The 21,165-nt window shown below is 39.4% G+C and overlaps 1 protein-coding gene across 1 annotated transcript in view; it reads left to right on the forward strand.

The window, feature by feature from the left end:
* The window catches only part of LOC139159550 (atrial natriuretic peptide receptor 1-like), a 120,635-nt gene that overhangs the window by 10,800 nt on the left and 88,670 nt on the right, over positions 1-21,165 (forward strand). Inside the window, exon 3 of the mRNA XM_070736861.1 lies at positions 6,352-6,447. Within this exon, the coding sequence (XP_070592962.1) occupies positions 6,352-6,447 (96 nt within the window). The remainder of the gene's footprint in view (positions 1-6,351; positions 6,448-21,165) is intronic.

Genomic DNA, 21,165 nt, shown 5'->3' on the forward strand with positions numbered 1-21,165 from the left:
CCGGGACAGGGGCTTGTCCTCTGTCCTGGTGCTCCTTGACCTCTCAGCGGCTTTCGATACCATCGACCATGGTATCCTTCTGCGCCGGCTGGAGGGGTTGGGAGTGGGAGGCACTGTTCTTCAGTGGTTCTCCTCCTACCTCTCCGGTCGGTCGCAGTCGGTGTTAGTGGGGGGTCAGAGGTCGACCCCGAGGTTTCTCCCTTGTGGGGTGCCTCAGGGGTCGGTCCTCTCCCCCCTGTTATTTAATATCTACATGAAACCGCTGGGCGAGATCATCCAAGGGCATGGGGTGAGGTATCATCAATATGCCGATGATACCCAGTTGCACATCTCCACCCCATGTCCACTCAACGAAGCAGTGGAAGTGATGTGCCGGCGCCTGGAGGCTGTTGGGGCCTGGATGGGTGTCAACAAACTCAAACTCAACCCAGACAAGACGGAGTGGCTGTGGGTTTTGCCTCCCAAGGACAATTCTATCTGTCCGTCCATTACCCTGGGAGGGAGAATTATTGACCCCCTCGGAGAGGGTCCGCAACTTGGGCGTCCTCCTCGATCCACAGCTCACATTAGAAAAACACCTTTCAGCTGTGGCAAGGGGGGCGTTTGCCCAGGTTCGCCTGGTGCACCAGTTGCGGCCCTATTTGGACCGGGAGTCATTGCTCACAGTCACTCATGCCCTCGTCACCTTGAGGCTCGACTACTGTAACGCTCTTTACATGGGGCTACCTTTGAAAAGTGTTCGGAAACTTCAGATCGTGCAGAATGCAGCTGCGAGAGCAATTATGGGCTTCTCCAAGTATGCCGATCAGTTTCCGGTCACAATTCAAAGTGTTGGTTATGACCTATAAAGCCCTTCATGGCACCGGACCAGAATATCTTCGGGACCGCCTCCTGCCGCACGAATCCCAGCGACCGGTTAGGTCCCACAGAGTTGGCCTTCTCCGGGTCCCGTCGACTAAACAATGTTTTCTGGCGGGACCCAGGGGAAGAGCCTTCTCTGTGGGGGCCCCGACCCTCTGGAACCAGCTCCCCCCTGAGATTAGGATTGCCCCCACCCTCCCTGCCTTTCGAAAACTCCTTAAGACCCACCTCTGCCGTCAGGCATAGGGGAACTAAAACACCTCCCCCTTGCCCATGTTGTTTTGTTGATTGATTGACTGTGTGCCTGTTTTTATATATACTGTTTTTATGAGATTACTAATTTTAAATTGTAATTAGATTGGTGGGCATAGGATTTGGTATTATGTACTGTGCTGTTTTTTTATTATTGTTGTGAGCCGCCCCGAGTTTGCGGAGAGGGGCGGCATATAAATCCAATAAATCTAAATCTAAATCTAAACAAGCAAACAAACTGATTTTTATGCTGACTAGAATAGTGTTTCTCAACCTTGGCAACTTCAAGGTTCTGGTGTGTGGACTTCAATTCCCATTCTAATTTTGGGACTTGAAATCCACACATCTTAAAGCTGTCAAATTGGGGCAGGTTAAACAACCTGTGAAACATGTAAATAAATAATACAGACACAGACACAAACATAAATGCAAACAATATCATGAACAGCATATGCCAGCCATTCTAATAAGAGAGTAAATATGCCATTGGTTTCCATACATATAGAAAAAAATAGCAGGTTTGTGTATAATGCAGGGGTGGGGTAGATTTACATCTTAATAATTATGTATCAGGAATGGAGCTATGGAATACGGTTATTAAATAATGCAGAGTTTTTATGTATTATAACATTTCAAAATGACAAATTTCAAAATTTGCCCACATTTTTACCTAGGGATGTGTAGGAGTTAACTTGAAGAGTACTTTATATAATATCTTTATTACACTGCCATTCCATTAGTTTAATGAGTTAATTTTGAGAGAAAGGTTTATAATTTAGTTTTATACTACAGTAGATTTGGGTTTTATGAGTTTTATGAGTCTGGAAAGATAGAGACAGCTATTACAAGATAGCTAATCAATGGCGCCAGATAAATGAGGGGAGGAGGGTGCTGGGAAGATAATGTAAATACCATTGTGAACTTTATTCAGTAGATATTTTATCAAGCATTACTTTTCATTGTTACATTTGGAATTGCTTTACCCTGGTTTTGATACCAAAAAATGTGCATGATTTCTTTCAAAAATCCCTGCCCCAAATGGTTTTCTTTAAAAAAATTGCTAAATCTTTAATTAAAATTATGAAATACCTCAACAATTTTTCAGACATATTCCATGACAAATTACAGAATATAATTCTGTGATTCTAAGGATAGACATGTCATATTGAACTTGATTAAAACAATATTTCTTTTTCCAATTCTATTTTTCCTTTCTACTCTGATTCTATTGTATGTTATTTTAATACTTTACTTTCTTTTATTGTTTATATTTTATTTTATTTATCAGAACTCAAAACTTCCACTACTGATTCTCCAGAACTGGTCAGAACATGCTTAATCCCACCTCTGGGAGGGTGGGGAGGTGTTGCCTGGATTGAAATTTCTTATTGAAAAACAAACCACTGCATATCAGCCATCTGATTTCTAATCAATCATTAACTCCACATGTTTAAGGGCAATTTCTGCCTCCATTCTTTCATTATGCATTTAAATGTCTACAGAATGCCCCTGTTTTCTTGATTTTTGCACGTTTTTAAAGTGCCTTCTGTAATTCCCCCTAGAGAAAATGGTAATGATCAGCTAAATTCAAGCTGTTGTAAGCAAAATAACGAAATGGTTAGACTTTTGAAATACCCCTAATGATGCCCCCCCCCCATTTCTATAAAAATATAGAGAAACAATTTATTTATTTATTTGTTTGTTTTGCAAGTACGTATTAATGGTATACAGACATATAATATTATTTATTTATATGATACTAGCAAAAGAGAAACATTAGGACAGGGGACAGAAGGCACTCTGGTGCACGTATGCACGCCCCTTACTGACCTCTTAGGAATCGGTAGAGGTCAACCGTGGATAGTCTATGGGTAAAGTTTGGGGGGTTAGGAGATGATAGTACAGAGTCTGGTAATGAGTTCCATGCATCAACTACTCGGTTACTAAAGTCATACTGTATTTCCTGCAGTGAAGTTTAGATCAATTTACTTAAAGTTTGTATCTGTTAGGTGCTCATGTGTTGTTGTGGTTGAAGCTAAAGTAGTCATAGACAGGAAGGACGTTGTAGGAGATGATTTTATGGGTTAGGCTTAGGACATGTTTAAGGTGACAATGAAATTGTATAGCATGTTGTATCCATCTTTTCCATTGGGGAACTTATGACTACTCAGAAGGAGAAATATTTAAGTCAGAAGCTCATTCTTAAATTAAAATAAACAAATAAAAGTAAGAATAGCAGGTGCTTGTGTGTGTTTGTGTGTGTGTAAGAGAGAGACAAGACAGCGACCGAAACAGGGAGAATGAATACTTTATCGCTATTTATGTAAATATTAATACATAATTTTTTATATATAGATAGAGTACCGTACTTATTTTGGTAAATGTTAGTAAATATATTTAGAAATTAAGATGGATGGATGGAGGGATGGACAGCAGACAGAATCGCCAAATGTATGTATTAACATTTACCACAATAAGTACAGTATGTCATCGAGTAGCACTAACATTCTAGTAATTGGCTTGTCCCTTGGAGATTTATTTACTTATTTCTTTTGGATAGAGAATTCCAAATCAGGCACTAAAACAGAAAAGCCATTATAAGAATTGTGCAAGCATCTCCAATATTTTGGGGGAGGTAGTAATCTTGTTCCACTATCTGGCTTCATTATATTTCTCACTGTAACAGATGTAGAATTCTGTTGCTGACAGTATACCCAAGATGTGCTTCAAGCTGACTATTTTTCATTGAGAAACTGACTTTTCCTTCTATGTTTTATGACAATCCTTTCAAGGAATCAAGGCCCTGCCAAGTACATTATGTTCAGTGAAGGGCTACCAAAATTTTTACTACCATACTTTGGGCTCCATTTTCATTACCCCACTGTGTTCCCACCCCTGATTATGTTCATAGATTTTGTCCAGAGGTGGGTTCCTGCAGGTTCGGACCAATTCTATAGAACCATTAGTGTTGTGTCCAGAGAACAGTTAGGCCTTGTACCCGCCCCATATTCCTTGGGCGGGAAAATACTGAAAGGTGATTGGTTGGCTGAGCCTGGCAGCTAGGGGTATATATAGCTGCCAGGCACGGCCATGTTGTTGTCTTGTTTCGTTCTGTAAACCGTTACCTTCTGTTCTAACAAAAAGAACCTTTACTTACTCCAAGTCTGCAGTCCTTCATAATTGCAAGGATCTAACATCTGGCGACAAGGAAACGTCACCACGAGAAATAAGGTAACCAGGGACTTCCCTCAGCCACCACTGCTGCCTCGGGTTTCCCTCAGCCACCGTCACCGCCAGCACTGCCGCTAAGCCTTTCAATTCGCGGTGCCATTAGTAACTTGGAGGCCTGGGTCACTGGACCCAGGTCTGCCATGCCCCCAAACTGATTCTCACGGTGGCAGCGCCATCTTGGCTTTAAAAAAAATACTGTACATGAACAGATGGTCATTTTTGGAAAGGGATGCATGCATGTCAGTCACAATGCAAACTGGTGGGGAAAGTCAGTCCCTGACGTAGTCTTATTGTTTTTATTTCTCTTTTTGATTATACTAAGGGAAGATCCCTATTTATTTATTTTTATCCATAAGGAGAGAAAACAAGCTTGAAAGGCAAACAATAAAATGGATTGGACAGTACTAATGTTCTCTAAAAGGTATTACATTTGGATTTGCTGATAAAATATATGGTACTTTCAAAATAAAAAAAAAATAGGCCAACTCTTCTTCTCACCTAGGAATTGAAGATCAATTCTTCTCCCATCCCTGCATTTCAAATCTGAACACATCTGCAGATATAATAATAGACAATGGCTTATTAAGAAGCTCCAGTACAATTAGTTGCCTGGAATAAATAACTTAACTAGTTAGAAATAGTTATCCTATTTCTCCTGAAGTTAGATGTGTGCTTCATATTCATTTTATAAGCACACCATTATGCTAAACACAGCATAAACTCTAGATATTATGCTGAATAACTATTCCCTAGGGATGAATGTGGCTAGTGACCATAGATTTGGTTGGGAGCTGATCCAGAAGGATTTTCCAAAGATTATGCTTAGTGGTTCAGCCAAACCAGTGGAGAGCTTTTTAAAGAAGTGTAAACATAGTCCATCAGGTCCAATTGATAGAGATAGTTTTAGGCTGCACAATGCTTTTTAGAACTGTGTAGGTCTCATAATACAATGCAACACACATACAAAGCAGTGGCTTCTTTTTTAGTAGTAATTTTGAAATGGACATAATTTATAATCCCTAAATTAAATTAAAAATTAAAAATAATACATTACAGGCTCTCTATTTTTCTACCAATGTATCTAAACAAATTACTTACAGAACAGAAATTCATGTAACATTATTTTCAAGACAACAACAACACAAGAGCATGCAATAGATATAAGCTAAATATAAATCGCTCCAAACTAGGCTTCAGAAAATATGATTTCAGCAATAGAGTGGTCAACGCCTGGAATTCCCTATCGGGTTCTGTTGTTTCTTCCCCCAATCCCAAAATCTTCAACTTTGCACTATCTACAATAGACCACTCCTTTTTTCTAAGAGATTTGTAAGGGGCGTGCATAAGTGCACCTTCGTGCCTACTGTCCCTGTCCTAATGTTTTTTTTACCCTTTCTATCTGTACTTACTTATGTTAATACATACGACAATACTATATTTGTATGACAAATAAATATAAATAAATAAATAAATAATATGGGGCACTCTGTTGGGTCTGCTGCTAAAACTTAACTTAGTTCCCTTTTCAGCCATGAAAGGGGACATCTGGCAGGTGTTATTTGTTTGATCTTTTATTTGTAGTATGTATATCCTACATAGAGGAGTTCCTCCTGTTTGTATCCTTACAGCAAGGATCCTGTGATATGAGGGGCATGCACCAGGGACTTAGATTGGGTGGATGATGGACAGTGAAGGGTTCCACTTACTTTTTCCTATCAGTATCCTGAGGCTGGTGATTCTGTAGGCTGGTGCAGGTGGCGGGCGCCCGACATATGTGGCACGCCCCCATGTGAGATTTCACTTCTGCGCATGTGCCCTAAGCAAAATCTCATGCAAGGACACTAGCACAGGTGAGATTTCTGCAATTTTTGCCCTTTTTTTTGTTCTGTGCACTAAAAAGTCCTACCAGATTGCCGATCCCAGTCTTTCCGGGTGGGGCCCATTACCAATGATGGGCTTTTTCCATTATGTCACCTGCCTTGTATTCTCTCCTTTCTCCAAAATTAGATTAGCTCTATTGCTCTTGATGTTATGGAAATCCCTCAAGACCCAGTTACATTACATCATCAGGCCTACAGTCCCAGAGAACTGGAGGTGGACATGGTGAGCCTGCCACAGCAAATTGGCTGTGGCTAATTGTCCCATTCCCCCATATCTACAGGGATATATTTCCTCTTTGCCTAGAATTTTGCTTTAATACTGACTTATAATGATTGTTTTATATGTGTTGTTATTATCTGATTGTTACATCTGCCATGTTACATCATGAGATAGGTGGCGATAGATAGGTAGGTAGATAGATGGATGGATGGATGGATGGATGGATAGAGATGGATGGATGGATGGATAGATAGATAGATAGATAGATAGATGATAGATAGATAGATAGATAGATAGATAAAGATGGATGGATGGATAGATAGATAGATAGATAGATAGATAGATAGATAGATGGATGGATGGATGGATGGATGGATGGATGGATGGATGGATGGATAGATAGATAGATAGAGATGGGTGGGTGGGTGGATGGATGGATGGATGGATGGATGGATAGATAGATAGATAGATAGATAGGAGATAGATAGATAGATAGATAGATAGATGATAGATAGATAGATAGATAGATAAAGATGGATGGATGGATGGATGGATAGATAGATGGATAGATAGATAGATAGATAGATAGATAGATAGATAGATAGATAGGAGATAGAGAGATAGATAGATGATAGATAGATAGATAAAGATGGATGGATGGATGGATGGATAGATGGATAGATAGATAGATAGATAGATAGATAGATAGATAGATAGATAGATAGATAGATAGATAGATAGATAGATAGAGATGGGTGGGTGGGCGGGTGGGTGGATGGATGGATGGATGGATGGATAGATAGATAGATGATAGATAGATAGATAGATAGATAGATAGATGATAGATAGATAGATAGATAGATAGATAGATGAGATGAGATGATAGATAGATAGATAGATAGATAGATAGATAGATAGATAGAGATAGATAGATAGATAGATAGATAGATAGATAGATAGATGAAAATATGAAATAAATTTCCTTGCTTAAAATGCCAATAACAGACATAGCATGAACATGTTCAGATAAAGTACGAAACCCAAACAATAAAATTACTAAAGCAATTTGTTGCTCCCATGGATGTCAGTCTGTTAAACATGTACTGTATACATTTTTGTAGCTAACTCAATCAGGGAAAAAAAATGCTCAATTTTCTTGAAAATTGTAGCATCTGGTTTGCAAAAGTGAATAAATAAAAAAAGAAATAAATAGAACGTTGGAGAAAATGTTCTTCTGTTTAATATCCCTTAAATGCTGTTTGAGGCAGACAGATTTTTATTTATTTCAACTTGTGAACTTAATTCTTTCCTAATTAGGGATTTCAGTTCCATTCCTTTGTAGATAGATGGAAAAGCATCTTGGCGAGGAGTTATTCAAGATGAGAAATGACTTGCAGAGAAATATTTCACGATATATATGTAATTTTAAATTGAAAGAACGAGTCACCTACTGTACAAGCTTGACTATCAAAATCAAAGCAAATTAGTCTTTTGTTCTGACTGGTAAATGTTTTAAAAGACTACAGATGCAGAGACTAGGACACCATCTTGAACTCTTTGGAGAAAAAGCAAACTATAACTCAACTAAACCATACAAATTAAAGTGTACTGTACCCTTTTTTTTGCATCCTATAAAAATCTCAGTCTCTAAGTATCTTTTTTATGTGTGTTAGTCCGCCATCTACTGGTATAGATCAGATATCCTTTATATGTATTTGTAAGGCCAGGAGAGTGGGGTGGAGGTAAGGGACAAATCAATTTTAAAAACTCTGTGATTTAAATGTTTGTTTTGAAAATTGAAAATCTTTTTTTTTTTTGCTTGCTGAAAGGTTCATATTTAGTGTTTAAAGGCTCAAACTTTCTAGATGCTAAACTTTGAAAAGTTGTATAAGCAATGTTGATGAAATATAAAATCAGAAAGTGCTGGCCTATACACTTTTTGATGTTTTCTAATCCCGTGCTTTGTAGATTTTAATCTGCATTTTAATAACCTGGAAATCAGTATGCTTCTGAAAAATAATCCTTGGTATTATGCAGTTCTTCTTCAAATGGCACCCCGTGATGAAACTGATTATTGTAAATACCTATTTCCAGTTTAGGCAATTTAGTTGTGATTGTTAGAAGCAGATTTGTTGTATTAATATGTAGGATTAAACTTTGAAATTACATTTCAACTGTACATACATCACAGAGGTGTTCTTCCGGCATGTTTCAACCGCCCGTAATTACAGGGAATTAGTCCAGGAAGACACACACCACACGATAAAAGGAAAACCCAAATGTTTTTATAAACAGAAAAACAGAAACAGCTCCCTTTTTAAATGTCAAAGGGATTTTCTGGTACACACAAGGCACAGGTTAAATGCAATCCAATTGCTCACCCAATAACTGGGAAATTGAGTCCAATTCTAAAGTCCAGAGAGTCCACACACAATCTTGAACAGCGCACAAACCACAATCTTGATGAAACAATGAATCAGATAAACTGCCACAAGGCTAAACCAGCACGCTTTTATTTTTATCTGTAGCACTAATTACAGCAGCCCCACACAACCACAGGTGGCCTCATTTTCTCTTGTAATAATCCTTCAGTTGTTGTCTCCTATGCATCACTCTACGCATGCGTGGATGTGTCATTAATTCTTGTTCAGAATCCAAGGATGATACACATGATTGATCTCCTCCTGGGCTGTCTGCCAAACTCCCCTCTTCCCTGTCACTCACGCTTCCTTGGTCAGAGGAGACAGATTCTACTGGATGCAAAACAGGCCTGCGGCATGTGGATGTCTCCCCCACATCCACCTCAACATTGCTTGGGGCAGGAGCTGGGCCAGAGCTAACCACAACATGTGTGTATGCATATGTATATGTGTGTGTGTGTATATATATATATATATATATATATATATATATATATATATATACACACATACATATATATATGTTTTCATAGATTTTCACGGGTATATTTATGTAGATTGTTCTGAGTTTGGGTTTTACCCCATGTAATATTTTGAGTGTCTATATATATGTCACATGTTTTGGCTGAATTTGAAAATTAAGGGAGACTAGGATAGATCTATTTCGGCCTTATTTTGGCCTCATCAGCTAGCCATACCCTCACTGGGACTTGAACCTGCAACCTTTGCCTTGTAAGGCAGAGAATGAACCTCTAGGCTACAGTATCCAATCCCTTCATATATAACATATATATTTGTAGATTTTCACGGGTTCAAGTATGAAGGTCTTGGCATATTCAGGTTTCTTCCCGTGTAACTTTCAGAGATTCCTGGTGATGTTTCGACGAGGTCCCACTCGATGAGGTCCCACTCGTCATCTTCAGACACACATTACACACATTACAAAACAGCTAAGTAATCTGCAAGCTCCAACTACTCAGGATATTACCCCCAATCCACAAACATCAACTAATCAGCATACATCAATTACATCAATGACCCAGGTGTTACCCCACTGACTCACCAGGAAGTTTCAACACAGATTGCAGCTGCTGAGCCAGCACTCCACATCCACCCACCAGTATTTATAGAGGGAAGGCAGCTCAGGTCTCGCTGTGTTGTCCCTGGCACAAGGACAAAAGCACCAGCCTGAAGATGACGAGTGGGGCCACACACACATATACACACACACTACACACTGCTCAAAAAAATAAAGGGAACACTTAAACAACACAATGTAACTCCAAGTAAATCAAACTTCTGTGAAATCAAACTGTCCACTTAGGAAGCAACACTGATTGACAATCAATTTCACATGCTGTTGTGCACATTCTACTTTGTACAGAACAAAGTGTTCAATGAGAATATTTCATTCATTCAGATCTAGGATGAGTTATTTGAGTGTTCCCTTTATTTTTTTGAGCAAATGCCTTCAAAGCAATACCTGACAGCTGGGCATCATCCCCCCACCCAACCCCAGGGGAGAGACAGCCCAAGCAATAAACAATAGGGAAGGAGGTAACAGAAGCCACATCTCCCTCACTCAGCATGACTAAGGCAAAAACAACAAAGCTAATTATGGGGGGGAGCAAGGGTGTGGGCCCATCATATGCACAATGACTAAATTGATCAGTAACCATAAAAAGCAAGCCTCTCTTCAATGGTGATTTTACACTCTGACGATGTTAACAGGGGCTAACAAAAGCATAGTAAATAATTCTTTTAAAGTTCCGGAGATTTTGAGGGTAGGCAAGACAAAAATAAATTGTGTTTGACTTTAAGTAACATTAATTAAAATTCAATTCATAACGATTATTACTCCACTTTTGAAAAATGAAAATAATAACAATCGAAAAACTTGAGTAATGCTATTCCAACAATTTGAAAAATGGATTTTAAATACTGAGCTGTCTTTAAGACCCATCATTTTCATTCAGATGATGAAAGCAAGGTTAAACCATCATACCTCACGTTTCAGCTCCTTTGCACTTGTGCCGGGAAATACGACACACGTATGCAACCATTTCACTATTAATAACATTCTCTGAGTATGAGAAATATTCACAACAATGTGACTTTATAGAAACCTTTCTATAAGTGCCTTTTTGTGCATAGAATTGTTTTATAAAGGAGAGGATTGAAACAATTATCCACTTCCTTTCTCAAAAGCAAGCCTTTAATTCTTGAATATCTATGGGTTCATTGTGTAAAACAAACTTGAAATGTATTAAATTTATCTATCTATCTATCTATCTATCTATCTATCTATCTATCTATCTATCTATCTATCTATCTATCTATCCATCCATCCATCCATCCATCCATCCATCCATCCATCCATCCATCCATCCATCCATCCATCCATCCATCCATCCATCCATCTATCTATCTATCTATCTATCTATCTATCTATCTATTGGATTTGTATGCCGCCCCTCTCCGAAGACTCGGATTACTAACAGTAGGTACACGATATGAAGCCCTCAAGCAACATGTTTTGTTCTCAGTTGCTGAGGCATCCAGAAATTTGTAGAAACAACAAAATATTGAGATATCCTGTGGGAAAGATCCTGGGTCATTTATTGTACTGCTTGATTTGGGAATAAGGAATCCAAGATTGGTTGCAACCAGGGGTGGGCAGCAGGCAGGACGGGGTGGAATGCAGTTCCACCGGCAGAAATGAAGAAGCGTGCACAGCTCCAGCTGATTGGCGGCTGTCACTTCCTGGATTACTGGTCTCAGCTCGACTCTCCTTTTTCCCCCTGCTTCTGCTGCTGCAACTGTGCTCCTTGCTTTTTTCCTCTTTCTTCCTTTCTGGCCTCGGACGAGCTTCCCTCTCTCCTGCGTGTCTCCCCTCCAGTCTCATGCAGCCACCTCCCGCCTGAGGTGCAAGCAGAAGGTGTGAGTGGAAGCAGCGCCGGCAGCATTTATGCTTCTGTCAGCACCCGTTCGCCTAGCTACCAAGCCTGAAGTGGGGGGGGGCGACTCAGGAAGGAGAGCGCGGGAAACACAATGAAAATTGTCACCCCAGTGAGTGACACTGGTAAGGTTGTAACTTGAGGATTTAACAGTTCACTTCAACGATGATGATCATTCAAGCCACTCCCACCTGATCGCAGAGCCGGCAAGCAACTCCTACCCAGTCACATGATCATTAAACCACACCCACAAAATAAGCCACAGCCACAGTGTGGCAGTAACAAATTTGGCTGCCCATTACTGGTTGCAACTATCTGAAGGTAACTAAGTAGGGCTTTTTTGAATCCTGGAGAGAGCAAAAAACAGCCTAATGAGCCTACTAGTAATGAATGTTTTTAATTATATTACAACTTTTAGGTTTTTAATTACATTAATTGGATCCAGATGTATCCTTATGTTTTCTTTGATATGTTGTGAGCCACCCCAAGTCCTCGGAGGGGGCGGCATACAAATCCACTTAATAAAGAAATAATAATAATAATAATTTATTAGATTTGTATGCCGCCCCTCTCCGAAGACTCGGGGCGGCTCACAACAACAATAAAAACAGTATAACAATGGGACAAATCTAATAATAAAATATATATAAACCCAAACAATTAAAAACCATACAGCACATACACACCAAATGTGAAATATAATAAGCCTGGGGGAGATGTCTTAGTTCACCCATACTGGAAATCTGGAGACTTCAGTGAGACCTGTGCACATATGTGCATGGGGGGCAGCATAGGGGGTTTGTGCACATGCGCAGGGTATTGCATTATGGGTGTGGACATGCACACACACACTATTGTGTGTGCGTGCACCCTTTTGGCACCTGAGCCAAAAAAGATTTGCCATCACTGGGCTAGAGCAATGATTTGCAAAGTATGGTCTAGGAACCCTTAGTGGTCCCTTAAGACATTTTTTAGGGGCTCCACGAAATAAAATCAATATGTAAGTTATAGTCACTATATATTTTTTAAATTGTTTTGAAGATCATAATAAGGATCAGATTAAAACAGTATGACTGTCCTATGCCATACCTTCCCAAAGTAGCATGTATAGATTTGGCTCTCGTTCTCCTGTTTTTACCGCATGGCTTCTAACAGAATTTAGCCATGATTTAACCATTATTATTATTATTATTATTATTATTATTATTATTATTATTATTAATTAGATTTGTATGCTGCCCCTCTCCATAAAACAATACATGCTAACAAATCTAATAATTAAAATCTAAAATAACAGTTTTAAATTAAAAAGTCTAAAAAGAAAAAAACCCCAATAGATAAGATACATGCACACAGTCATATCATGCACAAAATTACATAGGCAAGGGGGGGATGTCTCAGTTCCCCCAAGCCTGACGACAGACGTGGGTTTTAAGGAGTTTAAGAAAGGCAAGGAGGGTGGGGGCAGTCCTAATCTCTGGGGGGAGTTGATTCCAGAGGGTTAGAGCCGCCACAGAGAAGGCTCTTCCCCTGGGTCCCGCCAGACGACATTGTTTAGTCGACGGGACCCAGAGTAGACCAACTCTGTGGGACCTAACCAGCTGCTGGGATTCGTGTAGCAGAAGGCGGTCTCGCAGATATCCTGGTCCGGTGCCATGAAGGGTTTTATAGGTCATAACCAACACTTTGAATTGTAACCAGAAACTGATTGGCAACCAATGCAGACTGCGGAGTGTTGGAGTAACATGGGCATACGTAGGAAAGCCCATGATTGCTCTCGCAGCTGCATTCTGCACGATCTAAAGTTTCCGAACACTTTTCAAAGGTAGCCCCATGTAGAGAGTGTTACAACAGTCAAACCTTGAGGTGATGAGGGCATGAGTGACAGTGAGCAGTGACTACCGGTCCAAATAGGGCCGCAACTGGTGCACCAGTCGAACCTGGGCAAATGCCCCCCTCGCCGCAGCTGAAAGATGTTTCTCTAATGTGAGCTGTGGGTTGAGGAGGACGCCCAAGTTGCGGACCCAGGCTAATGGACGGACAGATGGAGTTGTCCTTGGGAGGCAAAACACACAGCCACTCTGTCTTATCAGGGTTGAGTTTGAGTCTGTTGACACCCATCCAAGCCCCAACAGCCTCCAGACACCGGCACATCACTTCATAAAACTGCTTCTCTGCCAGTAATATGGAGCAACCTTATCATGCTGTGAGGCTAGAATGTCAATAAACAAGGACAAAATAAATGCTGTTCTTTCTTGTCATCGGTTATTCAATATTGAAATAACACATGGTAACAAAGGTATTTCACAACGGGCTAGCTTTCCTACAAAACCTCAGATAAGATTTGAGTAGAAGATTATTTCTCACATGCCTGATTCTAGTTCTGGGCCAGATTTATACCAATCGGTTCCAGAACTAGAATCTCATCAATATGTAAACTGGCAAATTGCTGGAACATGAGATCTATTCCAATACATCTTCCTTATGCTTTTTTCCGTGTATGTTTGTGTATGTGTGTGTGTGTGTGTGTGATGCTTGTGCATGCATGTATGCACCTTCAACTTTCAAGTCAATCTTGACTTTCGACAGCTGCCTGGGTAAGTCCCTGCAGTTTTCTTGGCAACTTGGGCATCCTCCTCGATCCACAGCTGACATTGGAACATCATCTTTCGGCTGTGGCGAGGGGGGCGTTTGCCCAGGTTCGCCTGGTGCACCAGTTGCGGCCCTATTTGGACAGGGAGTCACTGGTCACAGTCACTCATGCCCTCATCACTCATGCCCTCATCGAGGTTCGATTACTGCAACGCTCTCTATATGGGGCTACCTTTGAAAAGTGTTCGGAAACTTCAGATCGTGCAGAATGCGGCCGCAAGAGCCATTGTGGGGCTTCCTAGATTCGCCCACATTTCTGCAACAATCCGCGGCCTGCACTGGCTGCCAATCGGTTTCCGGTCACAATTCAAAGTGTTGGTAATGACCTTTAAAGCCCTACATGGCATTGGGCCAGAATACATCTGGAACCGCCTTCTACCGCACGAATCCCAGCGGACAATAAGGTCCCACAGAGTTGGCCTTCTCCGGGTCCCGTCGACCAAACAATGTTGTTTGGCGGGCCCCAGGGAAAGAGCCTTCTCTGTGGCGGCCCCAGCCCTCTGGAACCAACTCCCCCCAGAGATTAAAACGCCCCCCACTCTCCTTGTCTTTTGCAAATTACTTAAGACCCACCTTTGTTGCCAGGCATGGGGGAGTTAAGTTATCCTTTCCCCCTAGGCTATTACAAGTTATGCATGGTATGTTTGTGTATATGTTTGGTTTTTTATAATAAGGGCTTTTTAGTTGTTTTTATTAATTGGATTGTTCATGTTGTTTTACCACTGTTGTTAGCCGCCCCGAGTCTGCGGAGAGGGGCGGCATACAAATCCAATAAATAATAATAATAATAATAACTTTTCAGAAGTCCTTGCTTGCTTTTTACAGTTGAAAGACAGGGGTTGACCTAAGGCTGGATTAGAACTCACGATCTTCTGGTTTCTAGCCTGATGCTTAGCCGCTACACCAATCGGGTTCTCGTCCCTGTGGCATTCTTTCTTCCCCCTTAACTGATTCTACAATAAGGTTGTTCATGTGCAAATATTGCACAGCAGTTACCTAAGCACAAAGCAGAGCAGATATTAGGAAGAAGTTATGTACAGTAGCGCTCATTCCTCATTCAATTCAGTTAGCAAAATTTAGATCTCAGTTAAATCAGAAAAACATATTGATAGGTTGACTTAGGTTTCATTGTTTTTAGATATAGATGTAAGGGATATCTTTCTCCAGTCAAAACTTTGAAGGTGGAGATTCCGGAGAAATAAACATGGTTTATTTCCAAATGTTTCTCTTGTTTTTGGCAACTGTTCACTGATCACTGATAGGGCCTACATCTTCTATATTATATTACAAAAGATGCATAGCTTTTTAATACCATGCATAAAATAGGTAGCTGTAACTTGTTATTGGGAACTAAAACCACTAGAGGGGAGTAAAAGAACTCTCATTTTCCAGCCATCCTCCAGGTTCAGAATTATTCTTTAGTCCAGTTTCTGATTCCACTTTCTTAATAAACAGCATATCCATAGCATAGCATATTATGCTTCAATGGCAATTGTTAAAATCAATAGATCCTAGAGACACTGTTTATGTAGCACTCAAAAAATAGTGACAATTCAATTTTATTATTATTTTATTTTTATTTTTTATTTATTAGATTTGTATGCTGCCCCTCTCCGAAGACTTGGGGCGGCTAACAACAGTAAAAAAGACAATGTAAACAAATCTAATATTAAAAATAATCTTAAAAACCCCTATTTAACGAACCAATCATATATACAAGCATACCGTGTATAAATTCTATAAGCCTATGGGGAAGGGAAAATTTCAATTCCCTCATGCCTGACGACAGAGGTGGGTTTTAAGGAGCTTGTGAAATGCAAGGAGGGTGGGGGCAACTCTGATATCTGGGGGGAGCTGGTTCCAGAGGGTTGGGGCCGCCACAGAGAAGGCTCTTCTCCTGGGTCCCGCCAAACGACATTGTTTAGTCGACGGGACCCAGAGAAGGCCAACTCTGTGGGACCTAACCGGTCGCTGGGATTCCATTCCATTTCTTTCAATTGTGTCAAGCATCTCTTTTGCCTTGAGTTTGTTATAACTTGAGTTTTACCTGTTAGGTGATTGTAGGATTTCTACTGAAAATATGATGGAGAAGTAAAAATATACTTGCTGCATAGACAAGAAGAAATATTCTGGTCTGTTTCACTTTTGATAGTTCAAATGATAGAGAGAGTAGAAGGAAGGCAATTTCCCAACTCTTTCCAAGGTAGGGAAATAGATCTGACTAGAGCATTTTGGGTGTACCTTGATGAATTGCAATTTCCATTTCTCTCTCTGCCATTTTCCCAGATGAATCATTATGCTCTGAGATCAAATTGAACATTAATTTCTGATGGGGATTAATAATACAAACTGAACCTCAATTTCCTCTAAACTATGGTGTATGTTAGTACAGGGTACATGGTTGTTAGGGATTGCCATTGTAAACTGCATATTTTACATTTGTACCAAACTTGTACGTACTTAAAGAGTTAATGTGCACTTAAAGGGTTAACTTGTACTTGAAGAGTTAATATTCAAGGCTGTTTCGTCACTTCCTCATTGAAGCTATAAAAGCTCATTATTCTGCTCGGTGTTGTCGAAGGTTTCATCGCTAACTGAGACAAGCCAACAGTGTATATCCATTTGTACCATATCTTGGTTACATTTCTGAAATATAGCGAGAATGCAGAATAGGGATATGCTAAAATTAAAACATTGGAAGTGGGAATTCCACATTTCACAATTAAATTCCACATTTAGTTACAAGCTATAAAAATAGTTGGTAATTTTTTTCCATTCCAAATAATGGAATATTGAATGAAAGCGTTAGTATGAAAGAAAAGTGACACAGGTATCTAAAACTGTTATTATGCTTGTGGTCCCAATTATTTGTATTTTGAAAGAAATTCTAAATTAATCTAATGGCATCTTGTGAAACAGCATTGCATAAACTTGTTTTATAGCCAAGTCCACCATTACGTCTTGGGATTTATATGGATATATAACCCTCTTTAGTAATAAATAGCAGAATTAATTTGATGATATAAGAATATGTGTTAATATGATATAAGAATATGATATAATAAGCATGCGTTCAGAACTAATTTACTTCTGCATACTAAATGTGTATAATTTTGCAGACTGCGGATGTTTAGAGGTGAGGGGAAAGAATACATTTGCCTATACATTTGCCTATATCTAAATGTATTCCTGGAATTAGGAATGACTGTATGTATGCATAGTTTTTAGGATATTGTATATTGTATTGCATTGCTGCTTATTATTGTTGTATTTTTAATTGTTCTAGTATTTAAGACTATTGTTAGCCACCCTGAGTCCTTTTTGGAGTGGGCAGCATATAAATACAATTAATTAATTAATTAATTAATTAATTAATTAATTAATTTCCCCACCTACATCCAACCTCAGAAAAACGTGTGATGGAAATTGTATTAATTGTTTTTTTATGCGACTGCTCACATCACAAGAATCAACTCCCACTAGAGCAGTGTTTCCCAACCTTGGTAACTTGAAGATATCTGGACTTCAACACAAATGCTGGCTGGGGAATTCTGGGAGTTGAAGTCCAGATATCTTCAAGTTGCCAAGGTTGGGAAACACTGTACTAGAGGACTGGGAGCAAGAAGAGCTGTGTTTGAATTTAACAGCTCACAACTACAGACGTTTGAACTCCCAAGTGGAAAGTGAGCATTTTATAGCCACCAGGGGGAGACCTTGAGGCAAGGCTTTGTTCTCTTAAGTCCTGTGCTTGGGATACTTTCCATAACTATTGTGTTGTATGCAAGGGGTATAATAAGAGGAGGGGGATATTGAGCTACAGCACAAGATCTAAGGGGAAGTTGGGCTCCTGCAGCAACAGGCATCTCCTTCTCTGCATGTCGAGAGGAGTATGAGAGCCACCAGAACACTCCACCCTGAGCTGCAGATCTTCATTGGTTTACTGGTAGGCAATCTTCCTTCATGTTATTGGACTTTGTGATTATAACTCATTTTTATTAGTAATAATACTTAACGTTTAGCAAACTAGTAAAGATAATGGAGTACAACATGGTCTACGGGCACCATGATAGTAGAATCAACAGCAATTGTGAATACAGTAATCATAATTCATATATCTGTTCAGTCTTTGATATTATTTGTTATAATATTATCATCCTTTTTTCATGCATCTTAATATGTTTTTTTTTATCCCATGAACTAATCTGAACTTGTATACGATGTTTCCACATCAGGAACAGACCAAATTATCAAAATTGAATTGCTCTTAACCATAGTTCCCTTTAAGCTGAGCAGTGAGCAATCGCTCACTTAAAAATCATCATCAACTCAGAATTTTCCAAACCTGCCCAGAAGCCGAGAGGGAAAGAGTGAGAGGAAAGGAGAGAGAGAGGAAGAGAGAGAAACAGATAGAAAAAAGAGAGAAAGGAAAACAGAAAGAAAAAGAATGGGAGTAAGGAAGAGAGAAAGAAAATCAAAATCTAGTTTGAAACTAGCTCAACTATTTAAGTGGCATTTTGATATTGATAGAGTTGCCCTATTATGAGCTCACTGTTATAGACACACAGTACAGTATTTTATTTTGACATTCTCTGAGACAAAACAGGGTGGGTTTTTTATTTATTTGTTTGTTTGTTTGTTTGTTTGTTTATTTATTTATTTCTGTGCCACCCAGTCCCGAGGGAACACTGCTCTTAACCTGCTATTAGACGTCCTTTACTTGACACTGGTGTAAAATGGTGGTAATAAAATCCTCATGTGTAAAATGGTATTTCCAGACATTTGTAATGACTTTACAAACATATTGTTGTTGAATGACAAGAATGAACAAAAGATTAGTTGCAAAACAGCAGCCCTACTAAAAGGATTTTTTTTCCATGTAAATGTAAATAACTTGTCTTGGATGAAATGCTGTAATATTTGAGATTCTGTTTCACGAAAAGTTGAAAACCTTTTTAAAGGATGGGAGGGAAGGAAGGAAGATTAGTTCACGTTTCCCCTTCATCAAACTGAATTCATTAACTGAATGTTTTTCACACTTACGACCATTGCAGCATTCCAATGGTCACATGATCAAAATCCAGACATCTAGCAATTGACTTCCATTTATGATAGTAGCAATGTCCCAGGGTCACATGATCACCTTTTGTGACCTTCTGACAAGCAAAGTCAATGAGGTAGCTTTCATAGATTCATAGTTGTGTTACAGGGATGAGCTACCAAAATTTTTACTACCACACTGTGGGCGTGGCTTATGCATTTTGTTTCAACATCTTTCAGTGCAGATTGGGTGCTCTGGGGTGGAGCTCCAAATTTTGCTACCGGAACTGCATTCCCGACCGTTCCCGTAGAAGCCCATCACTGCTGTGTTATCAACTTAACAATTACTATGATTCACTTCACAACTGAGGCAAGAAAGGTCATAAAATGGGGCACAATTCACTTAACAACTGTCTCGCTTAGCAGCAGAAATTTTGGGCTCTATTGTGGTGATAAGTTGAGGACTACTTGTATTTTTTAAAAGGAGCATGTCGACTCAGCGTTCACTATCTGAATTGTATGCATTTGTTAATTTGTTTTATTGTTTATTTTTCTGTGTTTTAACTTTGCGAACTGCCTAGAGGATCTCAGGTGGTACATACATACATACATACATACATACATACATACATACATACATACATACACAAAACACAGAAAAATACATAAAAGCACAAAACCACAAACAAAATTCTGCAATCTTCCCATATTTGAAGTGTCTTATTTATCTCACAGCCCCCTCATTAACTGATTGCTAGTATATGAATAAAGGTAAAGTTTCCCCTTGCACATATGTGCTACTCATTCCAAACTCCAGGGGGCGGTGCTCATCTCCGTTTCAAAGCCAAAGAGCCAGCGCTGTCCAAAAATATTTCCATGGTCATGTGGCCAGCATGACTATATACCAAAGGCACAGGGAATACTGTTACTTTCCCACCAAAGGTGATCCCTATTTTTTAACTTGCATTTTTAATGTGCTTTCGAACCTTTGCTAGGTTGCTAGACTGTGATAAGTAACATGAGGTCACCTCGTTATGCAGCACTAGGGATTTGAACTGCTGAACTGCTTACCTTTCTATCAACAAGCTCAGCATCATAGCCACTGAGCCTCCATGAATATGATTATATGATTATGTTATATTATATGAATATATACAGGGGTGAGCTACTGCCCGGATGGAGAGAAACGCAGTGGGGTAGCGAAAATGGAGCTCTATCCCAGAGCACCCAATTTGCACTGAAGGATGTTGAAAGAAAATGCAGGGCATCCTGATAAGCCACGCCCACAGTGTGGTAGTACAAATTTTGGTAGCCCTTCACTGAATATATATGATTATATAATACTCTGCTCAAAAAAAATAAAGGGAACACTTAAACAACACAATATAACTCCAAGTAAATCAAACTTCTGTGAAATCAAACTGTCCACTTAGGAAGCAAAGCTGATTGACAATCAATTTCACCTGCTGTTGTGCACATTCAACTTTGTACAGAACAAAGCATTTAATAAGAATATTTCATTCATTCAGATCTAGGATGTGTTACTTGAGTGTTCCCTTTATTTTTTTTGAGCAGTATATATAAATAATAGGGGAAAGTGTGTTTTACGCTTGATGTAAACTGAGCTGAATCAGCAGATTAAAAATATTCCTTTT

Source organism: Erythrolamprus reginae, chromosome 2 (assembly GCF_031021105.1).
Source record: "Erythrolamprus reginae isolate rEryReg1 chromosome 2, rEryReg1.hap1, whole genome shotgun sequence".
NCBI lineage: Eukaryota > Metazoa > Chordata > Lepidosauria > Squamata > Dipsadidae > Erythrolamprus > Erythrolamprus reginae.